This window comes from Bison bison, unplaced genomic scaffold, assembly GCF_000754665.1.
Source record: "Bison bison bison isolate TAMUID 2011002044 unplaced genomic scaffold, Bison_UMD1.0 scf7180017864218, whole genome shotgun sequence".
NCBI classification, from domain to species: Eukaryota; Metazoa; Chordata; class Mammalia; order Artiodactyla; family Bovidae; genus Bison; species Bison bison.
The window spans coordinates 3,614,798-3,639,155 of NW_011494790.1; the positions used below are offsets into that span (position 1 = coordinate 3,614,798).

Consider the following 24,358-nt stretch of genomic DNA (forward strand, 5'->3'; position numbering starts at 1 on the left):
TTGCCTGGAGAATCTTCATGGACAGAGGAGCTTGGCGGTCTATAGTCCATGGAGTTGCAAAGAGTCAGACGGGACTAAGCACAGCACAACCAAGCTGACTGACAGTGTTGTGACAGTTTCAGGTGAACAGCAAAGGGACTCAGCCACACATATACATGTATCCATTCTCCCCCAAACTTCCCTCACATCCAGGCTGTTACGTAACACTGAGCAGAGTTGATCCCAAACTCCCTGTCCTTTCCTCACATCCTTCCCCGCTCCCCACTGTTGGCAACCATAAGTTTCTTCTCTAAGTCTGGGATTCTTTCTCTTTTGTAAATTCATTTGTATCATTTCTTTTTAGATTCCACATATAACCTCCCATTATTTTAATTTTTAGAATTGAGATTGTGCACATACTAAAGCTGACTTAAGGCACTGCACTTTTTTTTTGTTTGTTTCTATAAATGGCTGTAGTGTTACAGAATAAACAGGCCCAAAATGGAGTACCTTGTGCTAACTGCTACTGCTAAGTCGCTTCAGTCTGTGCGACTCCATGGACTGCAGCCTACCAGGCTCCTCCGTCCATGGGACTTCCCACCAGCAAACCAAAACTCTATACCTAACTGCAGTTTCAGTCTCTCCCAGGAGAGAAATTTTAAACCTATTGGTCTGGAATTTCCTGATCAATACTAGTGAGGTAAACTGCAGGACAGGGTGACTTTACCAGAAAAAAATCTTTTGTTTATGATTTCCTTATCCTATCCCCCTTTTCCTATAAAATCCTTCATTGCCTGCATCATTTCAGAGCCCCCTTCTACTTGCTAGGTGGGATGCTCCCAATCCATGAATTGCTGGATAAAGCCAACTAGGTTTTCATATTCACTCAGCTGAATTTTGTTTTATAACAATAGTCCAAGTCTAAAATAGTCTAATCTTGGACTATTTTGCCAAGATTTTTCTTTAAGGTATCTTTATTCTCTTGGGGTTCATTATTTTTAATGTATACAATTTAAGGCTTTCTTTGAATTGATTCTGAAAATAGCAGGTCTCTGGTACTGACTACATGTAGAGTTTAATTTGGCTACCTCCAGGCTCACTTGGTACAGAAGTACTATTGTTAAGCAATTGATTGGGCTTTAAATTGTGTCCCATAATCATTTTCCTTCTTTCTAACTTTTGTGTTTTGAGTTACACCTGTATCAAATGCTAATGTTTAAAAGAATACCATGGTTTGTAAATTGTACTGTATAGGACAGAGTTCCGGGCAAAGGTTGACTGTGTGAAGGACATCTTTCTGAGTAGACACTCCTGGGATGAGGACTCATGGCATAAATTGTGGAAGAATTAATGGTTAACAGGAGAGTAATTAAAGGGATGATTGTGTTAGATTCTTGCTTCTCAAACTTTTCCATTGGAGAATTCTTAAAGGTAGATAACAAAGGAATGGTACCACCAAAATTCCAAGGTTTTCTTGGAAAGGCTTGCTTTATGAGCTTTAAATTATTTGAAGATGCCCATTACACTTTTTAAATATGGTTATTTTTGATTGCAAATATAATGACTTGTTTTATCTAACAATAATATCATATCCTTTCCACTTATGAGTAAAATTGATGCTCTTGGAAGATAAAATATATTCATCCTGTGGTTTTGAGTATCCATTGACACTCTAGGGTTGTGAAGTGTGATGGAGAATCGAGGAGAGGGTCCTTAGAAACAGAGTTTTCAATGAAAATGAGAAGAGCAGAGAGTAGAGCTGCTTGACACAAAATAATATTGTTGTATAGGAATAATAGACAACTCCAATTACCTATTATTTGATGGTCTCTTTTTCAAAAGCAGGCAATATAAATGGAAAAGGGTAAACAAATCAGCAGTAAGGTACAGGTTGTCTAGAAGAGAAACAGAAATTATATCTAGAAAACTGAGACAGCAAAACAATTTGACAATCATATATGCAATTATTTGTTCTGCCTGTGAGCAAAGTAGGATTTGAACCAGCTCAAAATGGTTTGCTATATTTCTTCTTAGAAGGTATCCTTACGTGCCCCCCCCCGAAAACAAACCAAAAAAAAACAAAAAAACAAACAAAAAAAACCTTTCTCTTAATGCACTTTCTTATTAGGAAAATTAAAAAATACAGAAAAACTAGTAACTTCATCCATGAGCACACCACACAGAGGTAACAGATATTAACAGTGGCGAATATCCTTCACGGATTTTTTTTCTATGTATTTATAGATACATGTATGTATAACAAAATGGGGAAAAATGAATCCTATAACATGGGTTTTTTTCCAGTGAACAATATTGACATAAGTGTTTGCCAATAAACACCACTGTTAATGATTCCATTTTATTACTTTGATGGCTGCTGCTGCTAAGTTGCTTCAGTCGTGTCCAACTCTGCGACCCCATAGACAGCAGCCCACCAGGCTCAGCCGTCCCTGGGATTCTCCAGGCAAGAACACTGGAGTGGGTTGCCATTTCCTTCTCCAATGCATGAAAGTGAAAAGTGAAAGTGAAGTCACTCAGTCACGACCGACTGGTAGCGACCCCATGGAATGCAGCCCACCAGGCTCCTCCATCCATGGGATTTTCTAGGCAAGAGCACTGGAGTGGGGTGCCATTGCCTTCTCTGGTACTTTGATGGAGTGCTATGCATTTTTATTCTTTTACTTTGACATAGTTCACACTTCCAGAAAAGTTGCAAGAAAAGTATAGAAAAGGTAGTATACCTTTTCTCAGCTTTACTAATTCTTAATACTGTGCCTCATTTCCTTCAAAATTGACTTTCTTTTGATGTATATTTTCTGAACCATTTGAAAATAATTTGCAGATATCATGCTATTTAACAATAAATACTTCAGTATATGTTTCTTAGGAACAAGAAATTTTTTTAATGTAATCACAGTATATTTATCAAAGTCAGGAAATGTAACAGTTATACAGTAATATTATCTAATCTGTAGTTCATATTCAAATTTTGCCAATATCCTTAAGTAGCTATTTTTTTCTTATCTAGGATCTAGTTCAGAGTTACATCTTATAATTAGTTATCATATTTCCTTAATCATTTTTTCCTTTGTCTTTGAAACTTTTTGCCATTACCAAGTAATTTGTTGGGAGGTATGAGAACATCCTGTTCCTCCTTCAACTATTACCCATGGTTCTTGACTAAATGTTTTCATTCAAAATACAAGATAATTTCTGATTATTATGATAGCTATAATATAGTGATTTTCTAGCCTCATCATTTCTTCTGTGTTTATTAGTTGTTATTCTACTACAAGGAAGAGCTTTCCCTTTTCCACCTATTTATCTATTAATTTATTAATATCAGTATGGACTCAGATCTTTATTCTAAAATACTCTATTACTATCATTATTTATTCCGATTCATAAATTATCCCAGATTCAGCTTGTGGGAGCTCCTTTAAATTGGGTTGTATATCCTTTTGAAATACGTACATCATTTTTTGAGCATTTTTTTTTTCTTTGTCACAAAATGTTCTCAAGCCTCCTGTACTTTTCCTTTTTCCTGTGCCAGCCCTGAAGTCTGCTATTTCTCCAAGAAGTCTGGTTCATTTTATTTGGGAATGGTGTTTAGAAACTAAAGTCTGAGTATATCATACTTTATTATTGACTTGGAACTAGCTTCCATTTTTTTTTCTACTAATATTATACATATGCATTGAACACTGAAGTATTTTCCTAGCATAAATCCCTAGGAATGGAATTGCTGAACAAAGATTTGGTACAAATAAAAGGCTTTGGATACAAGTTGCTAGCTGTCCTCTAGAGAAGCACTGTTTCACAAGTATTTTTATTTCAAAAGATATATATCTTACTAATTTCACTGAGGGAAACCATGTAGTGTTTTTAAACTTATCTAATTAGGAGTGAAGGCAGAAATTTTAATGTTCATTTATCATTTTTTTATGGTATATTGTTGCTCATATTCTTATACACATTTTTCTAGGGGGTTGTTCATTTTTCTTTGCTTTATAGGAACTTCCCATACAGTAACTAATTTTTTTTTTTACATATGTATTTTTTATAGTTGTTGCCTTTTTAATTTTATATGTGACAATTTTTCAACTGTATGTTTCTCCTTTTGTGATTTCTCCCTTTAGTTTCTTTTTTAAAAAGTTAATTAATGTATTTTTGGTTGCACTGGGTCTTCTTTGCTGCCGGTAGGCTTTCTCTAGTTGCAGCGAGCAGGGGCTACTCTTTGCCGCAGTGCTCAGACTTCTCACTGCGGTGCTTCTCCTGTTGTGGAGCACAGGCTCCAGGTTCGCAGGCTTCAATAGTTGCAGCACGCGGGCTCAGGAGTTGTGGCCCACGGGCTTAGTTGCTCTGTGGCATGTCAGATCTTCTCGGACCAGCGACAGAACCCCTGTCTCCTGAATTGGCAGGCAGACTCTTATCCAATGCACCACCAGGGAAGTCGTTTCCCTTTAGTTTCATAGTCAGGAAGTTCTTGTGTGCTTAGTGGCTCAGTCGTGTCCGACTCTTTCGACCCTATGGACTGCAACCTGCCAGGCTCCTCTGTCCATGGGGATTCTCCATGTAAGACTACTGGAGTGGGTTGCCATTTCCTACTCCAGGAGGAAGTTCTTCCCTCACTCTAAGATATAAAGATATTCACCTATATTTTCTTCTAATACATTTCTTTAATAATCCTGGAATTAAATTTTTGTGTAAAGTGTGAAGTAAGGATTTGCCTTTATTTTTATTTTACAAATAATGTGCCAATTGCCCAAACATTCATTGTGAGATCTATCTTTTTCTCTTGTCAATTTAAAATGTCACCTTTGCCATAAACTAAATTATTATATATACTGGGATCTGTTCTTAGATATTCTGTTCTGTTAAACTTATCAGTCTGTTTATTCTTAAGCCAGTAATATACTTTAAAAATTATTGTAGCTATATGGGGAGATCCAACCAGTCCATTCTAAAGATCAGCCCTGGGTGTTCTTTGGAAGGAATGATGCTGAAGCTGAAACTCCAGTACTTTGGCCACCTCATGCGAAGCTTTGACCCATTGGAAAAGACTCTGATGCTGGGAGGGATTGGGGGCAGGAGAAGAAGGCAACGACAGAGGATGAGATGGCTGGATGGCATCACTGACTCGATGGACGTGAGTTTGAGTGAACTCCGGGAGTTGGTGATGGACAGGGAGGCCTGGAGTGCTGCGATTCACGGGGTCGCAAAGAGTGGGACACGACTGAGCGACTGAACTGAACTGACTGATGGTTTAATATCTGATTAGGCACGACTTTCTCTTCTTTCCCATTATGATTTTTCAAAATTTCCTGGCTTCTTCTGTAATGTTCAGTATTCTAAGTAAACCTCTGAATCACACCGTCAGGTCCGTAAAAATCAAGTGGGTTGTACTTGATTTATACTTGATTTATGGGTTGTACTAAATTTATAGGTAACTTTGCAAGCTATTTTTCTTAGTAGCCTTAATACTTCAACCAAATTCTGCTCAGAACACTTACTAATTATGATGCCAAATTATTTTTAAATACTATTCTTTGTTTCAAAGAGATTTTAAGAACTCACTGTGACCTCAGTAAAAGATGAGGTAATTTGAACTCAATGGCAGAAAAGGACAGTTGTGTCTCCTGAAGGGACCTTTCTACTGAAAATAATGAATCCGGAATTTCCTGCAACTCTTTTTGCTCCTAGAATGTAGAAAATCAAATTGCTCAGTAGAGTTACTGCTACTTTTAGCAACTGTGAGTCCTCCTCAGGGACCAGGGTTAGGCAGTGCTGGCTGATATTGGAACCAATTAGCAAAATAGAAGCCAATCTCTCATTTTGAAAATTCATTTAAAAGATTTAATATAAATCTTTTTATTATATCTAATAATAATTATATTTAATAATAATAAATCTAAATTCTTTTGTGAACTATGCCAGTCATCTATGGTTGAAAAAAATCCAACAATGCAGAAAAGAAAAAAAAGTCCAATTGTGGAAAAAATAGGGTAGAAAAAACATTTCTGGAGAGAACTGAATTCATTAACTGTTGTTGGAGCAAGTCTAAGATTTTTTTCACAATTGTTAACTGTATTTTCATGAGATACATATGTGTCCTCCAGGGGAAGGCAGAGCATTGAAGAAGGGAGAGGTCAATAGATCACTAGGCAAATTTTGCTCACTTCCACCATTTTTCTCAGATCCAGTTCTCCGGTCTGTGCATTGTATTAAATTTGAAGGGAAAAATGTCCCCTCGTAAATAAAAAACACCTTTAGGGTGCAAATTTAAAATTGCTTGTTTCCACTAGAAGAAAATGCAAGATGAGTCGGGTGGGAGAGATTTCCAGTAAACAGTAAGGTGAGTCAGCTGATTTGTCACTGAGGCTGCTACAGGGCAGCAGATTGGTAATGCAGAAGCTGGGAGGTCACAGACAGTGGCAGAAAAGCTTAATTACAGTCCTGCTGGATAGCCCGAAGATAAAGACCTGCAGTGGGGCCCAGCATTCTTTTGATATTTTCAAATGGCACGCAAAAGCAGAGTTCACAGAAAAGTTTCAGGATAAATGGACCTCTGAGGAATGGTTCTGAAAATGAATGTAAAATTGAACTATTGTAGAAAAAAAAAAATTGGCCTAGTTTGTGATGAGGATAAGTGGAAAGATTTTGATGAATTTGATTTAAATGGTGAATTTGATTTGCTTGATGAACTGAATTTAAATTTTGGCAAAGGCCAAAGCTTTAATTTAAATGATGGGCTGAGAGGTGTAGGATTAAAGGAAGGTTGAGATTTAGAGCTGTTGACCAGACTGAAGAAAAGAATAAAAATGGGACATGAGCAGCAGAAAGGACAACTAGTGTCAACCCAGGAGAGCACAGGGATGTTGGATCTTTGTAGTCTGCACTCAGGTAAAGAAAAGAAGAAATTAAATAAGAAAAATCCTTTATGTGTTAACAAGTCCCTTGAGAGCCCAGTGGTATTACAGATTTCTTATTTAAAATTTAATCCATGTTGTGACCTTGTGACAGAAGAGGCAGCTGGTTTTATCTCTTTGTTGGTTAAGAAAGTAGTTTCTGTTTATTAAAGGAAAACTAGGAAAAATAAGATTTTTTCTCGTCTCTCTTTTAAAATCATTCCAAAGGGATGCAGTTAGCTGGACTCTGACATCACTACAAGCACAGCCCCACTTAACTGCAGCTGTTTTTTCCATAATATGCCCAATTACTCTAACTTGCAAAGTAGCTTCAGTCATGTCCGACTCTGTGCGACCCCCAGACCCCCTGGAGTGGGTTGCCATTTCCTTCTCCAACTTACCAGAGGGATATACATTGAAAGCACCTTTGACTTTTAGAAGATGCAGGTTTGATCCCTGGGTCAGGAAGATCCCCTGGAGGAAGAAATGGCAACCCACTCCAGTATTCTTGCCTGGGAAATCCCATGGACAGAGGAGGCTGGCAGGCTTCAGTCCATAGCATTGCAGAGTCAGACATGATTGAAGCGACATAGCACACACACACACAAGCTGCAGGAAGAGAGGGAACACCAGGGTGTTGACTTCCTAATCAAAGTTCTTGCTTCAAATGATGTCAGTATGGTGTTTATATCAAATCTTTTATTTTCTCATGTAGCAAATCAGTTTGGCTAGTGGAACTGCCTGCCCTTAAGGAGCCAGTCTAAGAAGTGATCTTTGTACCTGCATTGGTTAAAAGGATCCAGTAGCCAAGGACATAATGAACCAGGGCTGGGGAACAGGGGGTTTTTACAAGTCCTAGACAAAGGAAAATCTATAATGCTGGAATGTGTTTTGCAAGCCTTTAAATCTCAAGAGGGCAGTAGACAGGTTAGATAAATTCTTTCGGTTGTTTCCAGAAAAAAACATAATGGAAATAAGCTGACAGCTCCTGAGATGGCTTAAGAGAGAACCCCAGACTAAGGGATTCCTAGAGAGAAGCTCAAATTAAGGAATTAACTTTCTGAGTTTAATCCTCATAAAAAGCAAAAAACCCTTTTATGTGAAAGATGGTTGAAAAACCATCTTGAATGTCTCACTAGAATATTAGGAATTTGGAGAAGGCAGTGGCACCCCACTCCAGTACTCTTGCCTGGAAAATCCCATGGACGGAGGAGCCTGGTAGGCTGCAGTCCTTGGAGTTGCTAAGAGTCGGACACGACTGAGCGACTTCTCTTTCACTTTTCACTTTCCTGCATTGGAGAAGGAAATGGCAACCCACTCCAGTGTTCTTGCCTGGAGAATCCCAGGGACGGAGGAGCCTGGTGGGCTGCCATCTATGGGGTCGCACAGAGTTGGACACGACTGAAGCGACTTAGCAGTAGCATCAACTGTGTAAAAAGCTTAGGAAACATGAAGGATTTGAATTAACCAACATTACAGTCTTCAGACTTTCAGGGCTTTGACTAAAAGGTTAAAATTTAGATGTTTAAAGAAATGCTGGAGAGGGAAGAGGAGTAAGAGGTACAATCTATTATGTATAAATAAGTGACAAGGACATATTGTATAGCATAAGGAATATAGCTAATATTTATAATAACTTTAAATGGAGTATAATCTGTAAAAATATTAAATCCCTATGTTGTATGCCTAAAACTAACATGATATAAATCAACCATACTTCAACAAAAAGAAAAGAGGGGCTTCTCTGGTGGTTCAATGGTAAAGAATCTGCCTGCCAATGCAGGAGACATGGGTTTGATCCCTGGTCCGGGAGGACGCAACATACCATGGAGCAACTAAGCCCATGTGTCACAGCTACTGAGCCTGTGCTCTAGAGCCTGGGAGCTGCAACCACTGAGTCCATGTGCCAAACTGCTGAAGCCCGAACTTAAGCCCATGCTCTGCAATAAGAGAGGCCACTGCAATGAGAAGCCCACGTACCTCAGCTAGAGAGTAGCCCCCACTCTCTGCAACTAAAGAAAAGCCTGCTTAGCAACGAAGACCTAGCACAGCCAAAAATAATAAACAAATAAAGACAAGAAATGCTTATATCAGATACAAATTCTGCCCAGATAATATGGAACTAATTTATATTTTAAATCCTTGGTCTTTTTAAACTTTACCTGCTGTGATACTGTAGAATACAAATGATGCTAAACCAATAAAAATAAACCTACAAACATTTTATTTTTCAAATGTATATAAAGCAAATAGTTTCAAGGGTGTATATACATATGTGTGTGTGTGTGTGTATATATACACATATATATATAAACTTAGGTAATGGGATATACATACATATATATATATATATATATATACATATATATCCCATTACTTAAGTTTTTAGCAGTTACATTTGAATCTCAAATATCCTTTATGGTCTACCTTGCAAATAATAGTCAAGAATCTATCAGGTCATCAAATTTTCATGCCAGCTTCCCCAGCTACATTTATCTAAAACAATTTTGCTTGTTGATTGGGCCAAGAGCTACTTGCCAGGCTAGAAAATGTTGTGATTACAACAATTATCTTTTTGTTTAAAAATCAAATTATATAATCAAAACATTATGATTGGATGTTTAGATAGAACATTAATTTATTTAACACAAATGAGTTCAGAAGTAATGAAATAAAGTCCATCTATTGTAGGCCCCACATTTTAAACTTACGATACTTTTGAATGCTGCACGTTTCAGGCATATGGGTAAGATCTGGGAGCTGGAGTGAGACATTATCCTTCAAAACTTACCAATAACATTGCCCCTTAACAACCCACAGTGGAGGATGTCCTCACTGACTCCAGAGAGCAGTCTACGTATAAATTACTTATAAATAGGCAAAGCCAGGCATTATGAACTCACTTAAAGGTGAGGCTCAGACTTATCTAAAGAGGGAAAGTGAAAAAGTCATAGAAGACAGACTAGATGGCAGACAGTAGAGAAAAGCTACTTCTAATAGTGAAATCTCTGGACTAGTGAGTCTCCCTTCTCCTTTAGGTAGTTTTGGAGCAGACTTTCTAAAATTTAAAGAATAAGTAAGAGTTATTCAAGCAAAGAAGAGAGTTAGGGACACCGGGCAGCTGGAAGCATGCAAAGGCTTGGTGCAGAGAGCAAGCAAGCAAGCAAGCAAGCAGGGCAAGTCTGGGAGCCTGTCTAGTCTAGTTATTTCTTTTTTTTTTTTTAATTTTTTTAAATTAATTTTATTTTATTTTTAAACTTTACATAATTGTATTAGTTTTGCCAAATATCAAAATGAATCCACCACAGGTATACATGTGTTCCCCATCCTGAACCCTCCTCCCTCCTCCCTCCCCATACCATCCCTCTGGGTCGTCCCAGTGCACCAGCCCCAAGCATCCAGTATCGTGCATTGAACCTGGACTGGCATCTCGTTTCATACATGGTATTTTACATGTTTCAATGCCATTCTCCCAAATCTTCCCACCCTCTCCCTCAAAAAAATGGGCCAAAGATCTAAATAGACATTTCTCCAAAGAAGACATACAGATGGCTAACAAACACATGAAAAGATGCTCAACATCACTCATTATCAGAGAAATGCAAATCAAAACCACTATGAGGTACCATTTCACACCAGTCAGAATGGCTGCGATCCAAAAGTCTACAAATAATAAATGCTGGAGAGGGTGTGGAGAAAAGTCAGTATTTCTGTATGTCTGAAATGCCAAATACGAGGAAGGGGATGGGGCCAGCTGAGCCAGGAGAGGGAAGCAAGGCTGATCCTCCATCTAAACAAGAAATTCAGATTTGATCCTAAAGGATTTTAAGTAGGAAGAAACTGTTATGAGGAAATGCTACATGAGCAGGAACTATTATCGTATTGCTTGACAGTATCGCACCTTTTCTCACTTAAAGTTGTATTCAATGTAACATTAACAGGACATTCAATATAATTAAAAATTTCTTAGAAATCACTTTTTTCAAATCAAATGACTGCATCATACTTCACTACTATTGTTAAGGTACTTACATTTTTTTGGTATTGAAAATAACCAGTGAGTATCTTTATATATAAATTTTAGAGCTTATCTCTCATGGATTCCTTAGGAACTTCACGTTAAAATCACAAGGTATGAACACGCAAGACTTAAAAAATAAACGTACCAGTTTACATTCCCATTGGGCTGTCCCATTAGCCCAGCTTCCTAGGGCCCAACAGGACATCCCCCACTACAGGTTGATTTCATAGACCAACACTCAAAGGGGCAATATTATTTATGTCTTGAAAAATGATGTCTCACTACAGCTAGCAGATGTTGCCCACTGACCTGAAACATGCATGACATTATTCTCTGGGCTAATATTAAAAGTATCTTAAGTTTAAAATGTGGGGTCTTGAGTGGTACCATATATGGTTTTATTACTTTTCTTCTGAATTTTTGTGATGGAAATATAATTACTAATATAGTAAATATAGATTATTCTTAGCCAAGAAAGATTACTTTTAATCTGCTCCTAATTGAGACATGAAAAATGGTATTATAATGTTTTGAATTTACACGTCTTTCTGACTAGTGGAGATGCAGTATATCTTTTGTCCATCTCTTTACCAACTAAGAGGTGTTAATGTCTTACGTATGGATTTGTAAGTCCCTGTTACATTACACATGAATCATTTGTTCTAAACATTTCTTCCCAGTTGACTTTCAGCCTTGTCTTGTGCAATCTACAACTTTATAACTTTTTACTGTGTCACACTTTCAATCTTATTATTTCACTCAACAAACTGATTGAACACTAGCTACATGCAAGGCAATTTTCCTGCATCATCAATGAATAAAACAGAGATCTCTGGCATGTGGTGCTTATATTTCAGACAGAGGAGACAGATAATAAATGATAAAATAAAAAGGTAAATTATATAGTATATTAGAAGATCAATACTATGGGAAAAATAGTAGAGAGCAGAAGGAATTGGGGATAGGATGGAGGGAATGTAGGTTGTAATTTTAAATACAGTGTTTAGGTCCCATTGAAAAGGTGACTTTTGAGCAAGGATTTAAAATTAAGAGTTACCATACAGATAATCTGAGGGAAGAGCACGCCAGAGTGAATAGCCAGTGCAAAGGTCTCGTGGCTAGAACATTCATGAACGTCTGATCAAAGAGGTGAGAGTGAGAGTGAATGAGAGGACAAAGTAGAAAAAGATGAAGTCAGGGATATTAATGTGTGTGTGTATGAGAACATGAAGGCCATTATAAAGATTTGGGTGAGATGAAGGGTTCTGAGTGCTTTACGTTCCAAATTACTCTGAGTGCTGTGCTCAAAATCGAACAGTGGTAGCTGTGAAGGTGGTCTGATTCTGGGTGTATTTTAAAAGTGTAGGCAACAGGATGTCAGATGAATTGGTGGTGGGGCTGAGAGAACAGGAGCAAGGCTGACTGAGGTTTTAGGCCTGAGCAACTAAACTCATGGAGTTGCCAGCAATTGAGAAGATGAAGACTGTAAGAAGCTTTTTTTTTTTTTTCTGGGAATGCCCCAAATATCAGTTTTGGACTAAGTTGGAGATGTCTATTAGATACCCAAGTGGAGATGGCAACTAGGCAGTTGAATCTAGAGTTCAGGGGAGGTATGGAGTAGAGATATGTTTCTGGGGATGATCAGCAGAGATAGTGTTTAAAACTGTGGGGCAATTGAGACTAATAAGGGAGTGAGACAGCGACAGGAACCAATCGCAGGCCCTCCTCCAGCCCAAGATGCCTGGAAGAGGAAAACGGACCAACAAGAGATACCAGGAAGGAGCGATGGTGACACCGGAGTGAGTCGAGACAAGGTGGCATCTAGGAAGCCAAGGAAAGGACATGCCACTGACGGGTCACATAAATGTGGCTTGTGAAGTGGACTGTGGGTTTTGCAACAGGGGGTTGGTGAACAGCACCATCTGTGACTTCTTGCACTGCTTTCACATATTTGTAAATTTAAAAAATATATTTAAATCTGTATATATTGGTGAAATACATTACATATTATTTTCACACTTAATTTTTCTAACATTGTCCACTGATTAAAATAACCCATTTCTTCACTATGAGCTTGTTAGTCTAACTTCTGATGAGCAAAGATCCATAGTCCTCCACCCGTGAGCATTCTGGGCTCATTTACACAAACTGAGTGAATGGGATTGTGGAACAAACACGTGCTTTTTAAATGTTACATCTAAATTGATTATAATGGCAAAGCCTTGAGATTGTTGTAAATTATGACTGACTTTAGCTTTGTTCACTTCATGCATAGGGACAGTCACACTTTTTCTAAGCAACTCAGAAATTGTTACCTTCTGATCAAAAGTGTAGTTTCCTTCATGGAAGTGTAGAGAAAGAAAGGTAAGCATGGAAATGAAATCCTTACTTTTGTTACTGAAAATTTCCCTTATTTGACCTTCAGGAGAAAATGCTCAAGAACAACTCTGCAATGATTCATCCACAGTGCTTAGAGGACATCTTATTTCCAATATTCTAAGAAGTTTATTTTTTAAGGACAAATTTTAAAGTAAAATTTGATGTCATAAGTTCAAATAATTATTTCATTTTATTTTGTGTATTTATTTCCAGGCAACTCAAATAGAAAAAGCAAAGCCCCCCGTTCAAATGCAGCATCAAATTCAACAAATGAAACGTTCTATGAGGCTGATGACATAATTCAAGAAAAAACAATGGATACGACACAGATCAACACTGCTTATTGTTAAAAATCCTGTTATAAAAACTCACTGGGGATATGAAGCAAAAAAATAAAGAGTGCACTTCAAATACAGTTTGTAATAATACTTTTTAAAAATTTGCCACACACAAAGCCAGACACAGTTGCAGTTTTGATCATTCAGTTCATTTATTAAATATCCACTAGGTTTCCAATAGATTTCCATGTGAGTAAGTTTACTTTTATTTGCTAATTAATGTGTTTCTACATTACATGAAATTATGCTAACATTTCAGGAGAAATTATAGAATTTATCAGTAACACAGATTAGCACACCTATGTCAGTGAGGAACAATGAGAAGTTTATGTCACATTACCAGCATTTCACAAGTTTCTCATTCTTGGAAGCAGTTATTTTTATAAGAGATGGTACTGGATAAGCTAAATCTCAGAGTGGTGGCCTTATGAACGAGAAGTGGCATGTTCTTAAGTCTCTTAGAAATCAACCCATGCCTTTTTTAGAGGATTTGCTGAGCACACAATGTATTATTGCCTTTATAAAAACTAACATTAGATAACAAAATATATCATGTATAATCTGCATGATAAATATTTTCTGTATACCAAGGGATAGTCATAACAAAAATCCTTCACTGATAAAGTTCCTAAGGAATTTCTAGAATTAAAGTTATAAAGCAAACAAGTTACTTCTCTGGTCCCGCCTAAGTCTACTGCAGTAATACCATTTAGACATCTAGAAATAAAACTACAGTTTCTGCAAATTAAACCTGCTTTAAAAGATTTTTATTCATAAATATGATTTCTATTATAAGAATGGAGACCTGGTCCTATAATGGAATTCAATAGGAAAAAAAAGAATTAATTCTAAGCTGGCCCTGCTAAACATATCCACTGTGTTGTACAAAGTTCCTGTAGTTGGAAGACTAGCCTTTCAAGATGTGCCAAATACACTCTGATCTGTTAGGGTAGGGGGCGGGTAAGGAATGCTTTATTCCTCTCTGGCATGCAAAGCTCAGGGTTACAAACTTTTGATCATCAGCCTGTCCAAATTTCTACCAAGAGTTGGGAATTCTAGCACTGTCCACTAGAGGTTTTTATGTGATGATGGAAGTGTTCCTTTTGTATCTGTCTTGTCTGGCAAGGTAGCCACCAGCCATATGTGGCCACCGGGCACTTGAAATGTGGCTAGTGCAACTGAAGAAATACTTTTTCATTTAATTTATCTACATTTCAGCAGCCACATGTGGCTAAGTTGACAGCGTAATTCCAGGTCATTATTGCAACATCCTACTGCCTGTGTTGCATTTCCAACTCAAAAGGAACACAGTTTTGCCAATGTTTAAATATTAAAATTGCTTAGAGTGTTTGTGAAGTCTGAAAGTTGAAACATTTCCACTACAAAAATGACATTTTATGTGGTTATAAAAGCAAAGAATTTTCATTTATTTTTTGAGAAAGCACATAAAGCGTTTGTGGGTAGTTCTTGATCTCAGATCCAGCTTTGATGAAAAAAAAAAAAAATCCCAGACAATTGGCTATCTTGATACACAGTTAATAATAGTTATATTACTAATTAGATGTTGCCTCAGGTGAAAATCTCAGTAGAGAAAGTTAGTTAAAGCACTGGTTAGTCTACTTTTGTTGCTTAAGGCCAAGAGCAGAGGCCATAAAGAATAAGAAGCAGGAAACTTAAAGAGACGGGCAGGGCCATCAAAATTCTGATTCCCCAGACTCTTCCCAACCTTTCGGAAAGGCACGCTGGGGTTGGGCATGCATCATTGGTGGTGCTCTCAGGGAGGCAACCCAATTCTCTGGCACTCTGCAAAATTTTGGAGGAATTAGGAGGAGACAAGTGAGGTCTGAAGACCCTGGGCTTTGCAAGTGAAAGTATCATTTAGGGGGCATAAAAAATCCCTACTATTCTTGGATGCCAACTGCCTAGGAAAAATCAAGTCTCAGCACTCGTATCAGCTGGAGTCCGTGGAGCACTCCCTGCTGAGCCAGAGACCCTGAGGGAGAGCAACACGGCTCACCGAGTGGACCAACTATGCGTGACACTGTGACTCTGAAGCAGCTGTGCTTCATAATATTCACAATATTGAGACAAAATATTGAAAGAAGGCTTACTGAATTATGATAGTCTGTACATTGAAAAATATATTTTAAATGATTTATTTTGACCAAAAATACTAACATTATGACAGAATATATTCTGTCAGTCAAAAATAACCTAAAATAAAACTAAAAGCAAAGCATTCCAAATTATGTACATACGCATGAATTCTGGGGATGGGTCTGATAAAGAAGACAATAGCTTTTCAGAAAACTTAAGTTACTGTAGCTTTTAGAAATAATCAGAACTTAGAAAGAAAAGTGGGCCTAGACTAAGACACCAAATAACAGAAAATCAAAATTTCAAATTATTCTTTATGTGGGCTTCTGATGAAAGCAAGTTCATCCTTTAAAAACTGTGAATTGGATTATGAAATGGATGGAATCAAACCTCAATAAAAGTCACTTCTTTCCTTGTTCGCTCTTCAGTCACTAAGTTGTGTCTGACTCTTTGCACCCTAGGGACCGTAGGATTTCTTTTCTTAAAACTCTCTGGTGGGGTCTCTTGCTTACAGATAAAGTCCAAGCTCCCAAACATGGAGCATAAAACCTCTTTCTCTTGTACCTAAGAACCTAGAATGGCGGTCTTGATTCTTACCACTCCTATCCTATAAAAGGCTTGTAATTCTTGACACACACACCCCAGCCTTGTCCACTGTGGGCTTTGTTCACAGTACTCATTCTGTCAGGAATTGCTCTAACTCCCACTCTCATCCTCAATCAAAATGTACTTCAGGCATTACTTTTTCTAGGCTTCTCCAGACTCTTAGGTACTCCTTGAAGTCTTCCAATTACTGCAGTTAATACCTAATGATGAGTTTGCTGATTCCCCTACCAACTAAACTTGGAATTCCTTTCAGGGAAGCAAATGTGTCTTATTAATCTCTGTATCCCTGGTTATTTAACATAGTGTTTGCCATGCTAAGTTCTCAATAAATGTTTACTGAAGAAAGGACTCAATGGCATTTATCTAGACTATTAATGATAACTCATCAATCTAGTTGAAGGTAACCTAAGGCATGTAATTTGAGAGGCTCATAAATACAGATACACACAGTTGTTTTACTTACTGATGTTTTAGCCTCAAAGAACCAAAGATGTAAACAGATATGTATTCTGTGACAAACTGGGGATCTCTCTGAGAGGTTTTAGCCAACAGATGATATGGAGAAAAGAAACAGGGAACTGGGTAGGGTGTAGGTCCATCAGCTCAAAAGCAATAGTCTCAAAGTGTTCAGACAATCGGGTTACAGATACAAATCTAAAACTAAATTGTCTGCATCTAGTGAAAATGACATGCACTGAGTGGTAAGGATGTGAACCAAATGTCAATTATCTGCTTTGAGAAGTGACATGTGTTTAACAGCTATATTGATAAATTCAACCTTTACCATTACAGAATGCTACCTGCTTATCTGCAGCCATTTCTAAATGAATATAATAACTCATATTCCTAAATGAATATAATTTCTAAAATAATATTATTTAAATTTTACTAAAACATTGATAATCATATATATTAAGGATTACAAGGGATCTCAGAGATAATTTGGTACAGTATTTTATAGATGAAAGACATCAAAGCCCAGGGAAGGTAAATGACTTTGTTGAAGGTCACATAGGTAGTCAGAATAACTAGGATTTTGGGATTTTTTAACTACCAAGTTCAGTTTTCCTTATGCTACATATTGCCTGAGAGGAAATGTCACTAATTTACTCCTACAATATATTAGTGAGATTTTCATCCAATTTTAATAACAATAACAAGATCACTTTAGTAGAAATTATTTTAGTAAAAACAAATGTATTTTATTCAGGTGAGATCTTTCATAAACTATTCTCATACTATGGGAAATTTAATCAAGAACTATTCCAAGATTTTTTTCTGGGAGTAAAAAAATTACACAACATTAAAATCTTTTAATTTGCAAACTCTAGTAGTTAATGAAGGCTGAATTTTATACAACTCTCCTGAGCCACTGAGTATACCACCATTCAAAAAACAAACCTGACAAGCCAATTTATTGTCTCTACAATTAACTAAAATAAAACTTACAAATAACTGGATTAACTCTGTGTCACTACAATAATCACTTTTAACCACATTACATACTCAATACAATGAGACCATCTATTTGCATGTAGCACTTTCTAATCATCTTTTTAAAATTGGAATTTTTTTTTTTTACTTTTTTTATCCTGATAACCAAAGGACTGTATTTTCATAAAGTACTGTTTTTAAAAATAAACTACAGCAAAGGCAAAAGAAACTCTTAAAAATCTAACAGCTCTGTGTTTCTCTCCAAATAGCTGACTAACACATTTAAACAAGTGGAGGTCTTTTAAAGGAGGCCACCGGACTAAGCTGGGTTATAGAAAAGCTACAAGTGTGACAGCATCCATGGCTGCAATGCTAGAACAGGGATAGGGACTTGGCTTCCCTAGAGTCTGCGCCTGGTGAGCACTGCTCAGAGGAGCTATGAAGCTCTCCCAGTCTTACTGAGGTCATGCAGGCTAGGGCTGCTGGGTGAAGGGAGGATCAGCACACCTTTCCAGGCTGGGAGGTTACCTGATTTCATCATTATGAATACACCTATAGCTACGTATGTAGGCTAAGAATTTGTAACTGCACCCACAGTGAGGTACTCGGCAATCTTTGGTGCTATGCCATGATAACTAGCTGACTTTCAATGCTGCTACAATGAAAAGTATTTAACTTATAGGACGTAAGGGATATTGGAGTATCTAGCCAAGTAAGTAGCACTGATCATTGTGAAATTAAAAAAAATATAGAAACATTTATACCTACTACTGTGTATCTGACAATGCTGACTCATACAAAATTTTCATTATTATATAAAGGCTTTCATGATGTAACTCCCTGGCTCTTAAATTTTAAAAAGTACAGAATAAAATTCTTAATCCTAAATTTTTGTCACTGCTCCTGAGATTTATGACTGAAGTAAGAGAAACACCCCAAACTGGTCATATTATGAAATCATAAAGTCAATGGAAACCTGCTTCAAAACTACAAATTATTTCAGACAAATAAATATATATGTTCACATTTATAAAAAATTTCCACATTACTCATAGAAACAAGCTTCATAAAATTTATATACTGAATACAATAAAAATCAGTTCTAATGAAGATTTAGCTGTTGTCCTTCTAAATAAAAAAACTCTGTGTTTGAGGTATCTCTTTAAGACATGCCAATATGGCACATTTGTAAAACAACCCAGGAGTCTGTCCTAAAAATCCTGCCCAACACAGCATCATCTCTACCAGACTTACAAATAGGTTGAACTAGACTTGTCTTTTTAAACAAGGAAGAAATATTTTGTTACAAAAATGAAGGAGGCAGGTACTAAAAACTCTGCATCTCAGAAAACAGTGAAATTTTGTTATAAATATTTTCATTATCATATTCCTGCTGACACCATTCATTTAAAAAGTTCTAGTCAAGACCAATAGAGCAGCTTCATCTCCTATGACATCAAAAAAAAAAAAAAATCTAAGTGAAGAATTTCATTATCTTAATAGTAATATATTATCACAGGATATAAAGCTTTTAAAATTTTCAGCATCAAGCCTACCTCACTTTATCACTGGAAGATGGACACTTAATCCAGCAATATTCATTTACTGCTAGGTAGATTGCCTGTGTTGACTGTAGTAAAGCAATTTACAATCAGCTTATCAAGTAATAACATTAACACAGAAAGGAATACCAAAAATGATGAGTTTTGTTGCACAGATATCCATACTTGGGGCATGGCTATCAAGTAATAAGACTGATTCAATACTCTATAATTATAGCACATTAAAATATTGTCAGACAATAATGGTCCTATATATGAAAAAATGTCTATATGGAAATGGCTGTGATTTATTGCAAAGCATAATTATATGGAAAATTTCAAAGAATGTCAAATAATTTTCAAAAGTAAATTTTTAAATTTAATAGCTCAGGCCAGTCTCAGTTACTTTTTGGATATTTCAGAACTGTTAGGGGCAGAGGAATGCTTTTCCTTTTTTCTCTTCTTTTTGTCCTTTTTGTGATGCTTCCCCTTTTTCGACTTACTCTTTTTCTCCTTTTTCTTTTCTTTCTTCTGGTATTTTTGCTTCTTTTGTTTTGAAGTGTCCTCTTCAGTGGAACTAGATGAATAAGACCTACGGGTAATAATACATACTGACTGATAACTGTATTTATGGCTGATGGGTGCATTTAAATGGAATCCAGACTGCTTTGAATCCTTCTTGGAACAAGGTGAGAGTATAAAGAAACTCAAATGAAATGTGCCTTTTACATCTGTATGCTCTTAAAATACTGTAATCAGAATTTTTGCCACTTAGCCAGAGAAACTAGCAAAATAAATATCTCTATTCTGCTCAATTCCAGTTATGAGTTTTAAATTCAGCAAGGATGAAATAATTTTTCTGTGATTTTAAGTTTCTCATCCTGTGTACCTCAGTGTACCCTTCAAAGTCTTTCTTATAAGGCAAAGAAAGTGGCATTTTATACACTCTCAGTATATACACAATTCACTGTATATACAATAACTTGTTGGTTTATTCTCTTAAAAGAGCCACAAAGAATGCAAAAATATAAAAAGAGCTATAATTGTACCTCCATATAAATGTATGAAAGCTGAAAATCGGCAAAATAAAAGCACTTCTGTTATTTCTTTTTTATTTTTCAAGTTAAAGTACTTGATTCTTTTATATACAGAGTGATACAGATGAACAGTTGCATTCCATAATAATTTTCAGTAGTTACAAAAGGATACTTTTAAATGTATAATCTAAATAAAAGAGAATGATTTACCCAAACCCCAAATAAGTAGAACAAAACAGAAACTGAGTTAATTTATAATAAAAAAGGTATCCCAGAGTTAGATGAGTGATCTAAACATGGGAAGTTAAAACTCAAACTAAGAAAATCTGACAGACACACAGGAGAAGGAAAAGGAAACCCAGGAGACCACAGGTTGCATCTGTACAGAGACTCGCTGTGCGGATTCCTTGACTGCCTCCCTTGATCAGGGGCCCTGAGTCTCCTGGGTTTCTGGAACAGTGTGTTCCTTCCTTTTCCTTGTTTACCTTCTCAGACTCTGGCTCTCTCCTGAGCCTAGTTTCTCATGTATTCTCTTGCACTCTCTTCAGTTCTGTTTTTCTCAACTCTTGTCTGCTTTCCTGTTTTCAAGAACTTCTTGACCTCTATGTTCTGACCAGAGCTGCTTCTCTGCCTATACTGTTTTCTTTGCCTTTTTGGACTTGGATTCTCTTTTTTAAGGCAGAAGGTTAAACTTTAGCATAGCAACTACATTAAGTGGCATTATCTTTGCTAAAACTGTACTTAAAAAAGTTCTTGTAATTCTGGGCTGTGTCTGAATGAGGTCTGTGAAGCCCAAGGTAAATAATATGTTACTCTAAAATCAGTATATGAAAATTTGGAAGAAAATAGAAAATCTCACTTTTCCTACAAGGAATCCATTATGTTGTAGTAGTGCAAATAACAAAACAATACACTAATCAGACTACGTGATACATTGAGCTCTACCTTCCTTTATTAGTTCTTACAAACATTGTTATTTAACTCTCAACACCTGAAAGTGAGTTAACTTCCAATATGTATACTAGCCGAGGTGTTAGAGTTTATATATTTCATGCTCCACAAAAACTACAGAGACAACACCTGACATGCAGAACCTACTCTGTCAGAGAACTAAGGTCTAGGCTAGATATTACTACCTGCTAAATACCTTAAATAGTGCCTATATGTACATGCTTATTCTGGTATAAATGAAAGTGCACTCATGAACCAAGGAAGAAGTTGCCTCTTAAGTCTTTGGATCAATTTCTTTAACCAGTTGCTGTCAAAAGAGTTGACAGTAAAAAAAAAATCATAGGTAGTTGAGAATTCTGAAGACCTGAAGGAATTTTTTGCATGACAAATAGGTACACAAATCCAATTAATCAATTAATTAATTTCATTAATTAATGATATTCTGAGAATACAGATATTTAAGCCCCAACTTCATATATATGAGGACAAAATGTGTATGTGAAGAATTTCAACATATGTCCAAATTAAAACTTGACTAATGTTCCATAATTTAAAAATTCTAGAACACAAATAGAATACATAAAAGAAGCAGTGGGGCTGTTATTTATTTATATCTTAATTTGCTCCAAAAAAGAAAATTTAAGGTATTTGAGTGCTGACTCTATTTTTGAATCCTGACATGAAGGATTTTGTTATTTTACTGAAACAACCGAATTCTCTTTAATATTAAATTAACAAGACTGTGATATGAAAAATAAAATTTTTTAATCCATCCTATATTCAGTCCTGTTTAAAAAAAAAAATGTTTAAAAAATACCTCTTCCTTTTTTTTTTCAACTTGATTTTCTCTTTGCTTTTTGCTTTTTTCTTTTCCTCTTCTTCATTAATTCCTGTGTGTTGAGGGGAAAGAATCAGGTCACCATCAGTTCATATATTATTGTGGTATGTAAGCATTTTTTTTTAAAAATTGGAGTATAGCTGCTTTATAGTGTGGTACAACAAAGTGAATTAGCTGTATGTACACACACATCGCCTTCCTCTCACCACCCTCATCCCACCCTCCCCACTGAGGCCACACAGAACACCGAGGCTGAGCACCCTGCACTGTGCCACAGCTTCCCATCAGCTATCTGTTTTACACGTGGCAGTGCACATTTGGCAATTTCAATCTTCCAATTCGCCCCATGCTCTCCTCTTCCCTGTGTGCCATGTCTGTTCTCCACATCTGTGTCTACTGTTGCCCTGTAAATAGGTTCATCCGCACCATTTTTCTAGAGTCCATATATATCCATTAATATATGATATTAATATTTTATACATTTAAAAATTTGGTTGTTGCTTGGTGAATTTCACTGGTCAGGATCCGCACTTTTCTTGTAACAATGCCCCCTTTCTTGATTATTTTTACTCATTAAAAATCTAATAAAAACACTATACCCTTAATACAAATTTCAAATCAACTACGTATATTTACTAAAAACTTCAGGTATTTCATTTCTAATACCTAATCTAGGTTGAAAGTTTGGTGGGTACTATTTCAGGCCTTATGAAATGAAACAACACAATCATGTATAACTTAAAAAAATTTTCCTTTTCAAGCAAAATTAGGATCACGAAATCCTAGGGTAATGGGACAATAACAATTAATATTTATGTTGTCAGTATCTAGGAAGGAGAGAATACACACTATTCTCTAGCTTGATTTTTAAATACACAATTTGGTGTGTATTCTTCTAGGCTTTCTCTATACATAACTAAATATAAACATACATTCACATATACAAATAAAGTTACGTGTAAGTCTCAAGTTTTTTCTCATCTGAAAAATGTAACATATACAATATTTTTCAACTTACTTATTTCACTTAACACTTTTAAAAATATTCATTTATTCTAGCACTATTTGCTGAAAAGACTTTTTCTACATAGAATTGCCTTTTCACCTTTGAAAAAAATCAGTTGAATTGCTTCTAGGAAGATGAAGTAGACATATTTTTCCTATTCCGCTCATTAAGTATAACTACACATCCCAGACATAACAAAAACAAGCATAAGACGACTCTGAAAGGTGAAAAGGCAGACACTAGCTAGGGTTCTCGTATAATCTAGAAAACAACCCAGTACTGAGTTCCCTGAAATACCTTTTTACTTTATACAGTACAGCCTTAAGATCTGGCAACCTGGCAATGTCAACAGGTGGAGACAAAAATGCCCCAACAAGAATCTGCTCTTTCTAGTCAAAGAACCAGAAAAGAGACAGCATAGTGACAAGAAGTTTTTCGATAATAACTGCCATTCTCCAGCCAAACACCACAGAAAAAAATGTGGCACCACCCACATCATCAAAGACTGAGTGGAGAACACAGACTTCCTCCCTTGTGAGGCTGTGATACCAAACATTTAAAGGGTTAATACAAATTTTATATAATCTTATCTAACAAACAGAAGAGAATGAAACCCTTCTCAATATTCTACGAAGCTAATGTTACTCTGATACCAAAATCATATTAAAATAGTACAAAATTAGAAAAAAAGACTAACATCTCTCATGAACATGGATGCAAATAACTGTTAACAAAACATTAGCAAAGAGAATTCAGTATTTAATATTTTTAAAAAATTATACACCATGACAAAATGTCACTTATTCAAGGTATGCTAGGCTGACTAAATATTCAAAAATCAATTAATGTAATCGACCGTCTTAATTCTGAAAGAGATGGGAATACCACACCATCTGACCTGCCTCTTGAGAAACCTGTATGTAGGTCAGGAAGCAACAGTTAAACTGGACATGAAACAACAAACTGGTTCCAAATAGGAAAAGGAGTACCTCAAGGCTGTATATTGTCACCCTGCTTATTTAACTTATATGCAGAGTACATCATGAGAAACGCTGGACTGGAAGAAGCACAAGCTGGAATCAAGATTGCCAGGAGAAATATCAATAACTTCAGATATGCAGATGACACAACCCTTATGGCAGAAAGTGAAGAGGAACTAAAAAGTCTCTTGATGAAAGTGAAAGTGGAGAGTGAAAAAGTTGGCTTAAAGCTCAACATTCAGA

General features: G+C 36.3%; 2 protein-coding genes across 2 annotated transcripts in view; one reads left to right on the top strand and one right to left on the bottom strand.

The window, feature by feature from the left end:
* FAM159B (family with sequence similarity 159, member B) overlaps positions 1–19,235 on the top strand; it is a 28,785-nt gene extending 9,550 nt beyond the window's left edge. The window contains exon 3 of the mRNA XM_010845515.1: positions 13,501–19,235. Coding sequence (XP_010843817.1) covers positions 13,501–13,637 — 137 coding nt within the window. The 3' untranslated portion in view covers positions 13,638–19,235. The remainder of the gene's footprint in view (positions 1–13,500) is intronic.
* The window catches only part of SREK1IP1 (SREK1-interacting protein 1), a 41,535-nt gene continuing 30,935 nt past the window's right edge, over positions 13,759–24,358 (bottom strand). Inside the window, exons 4-5 of the mRNA XM_010845514.1 lie at positions 22,109–22,181; positions 13,759–19,895 (exon numbers count right to left, since the gene is read on the bottom strand). Of these exons, the coding sequence (XP_010843816.1) occupies positions 19,706–19,895; positions 22,109–22,181 (263 nt within the window). The 3' untranslated portion in view covers positions 13,759–19,705. The remainder of the gene's footprint in view (positions 19,896–22,108; positions 22,182–24,358) is intronic.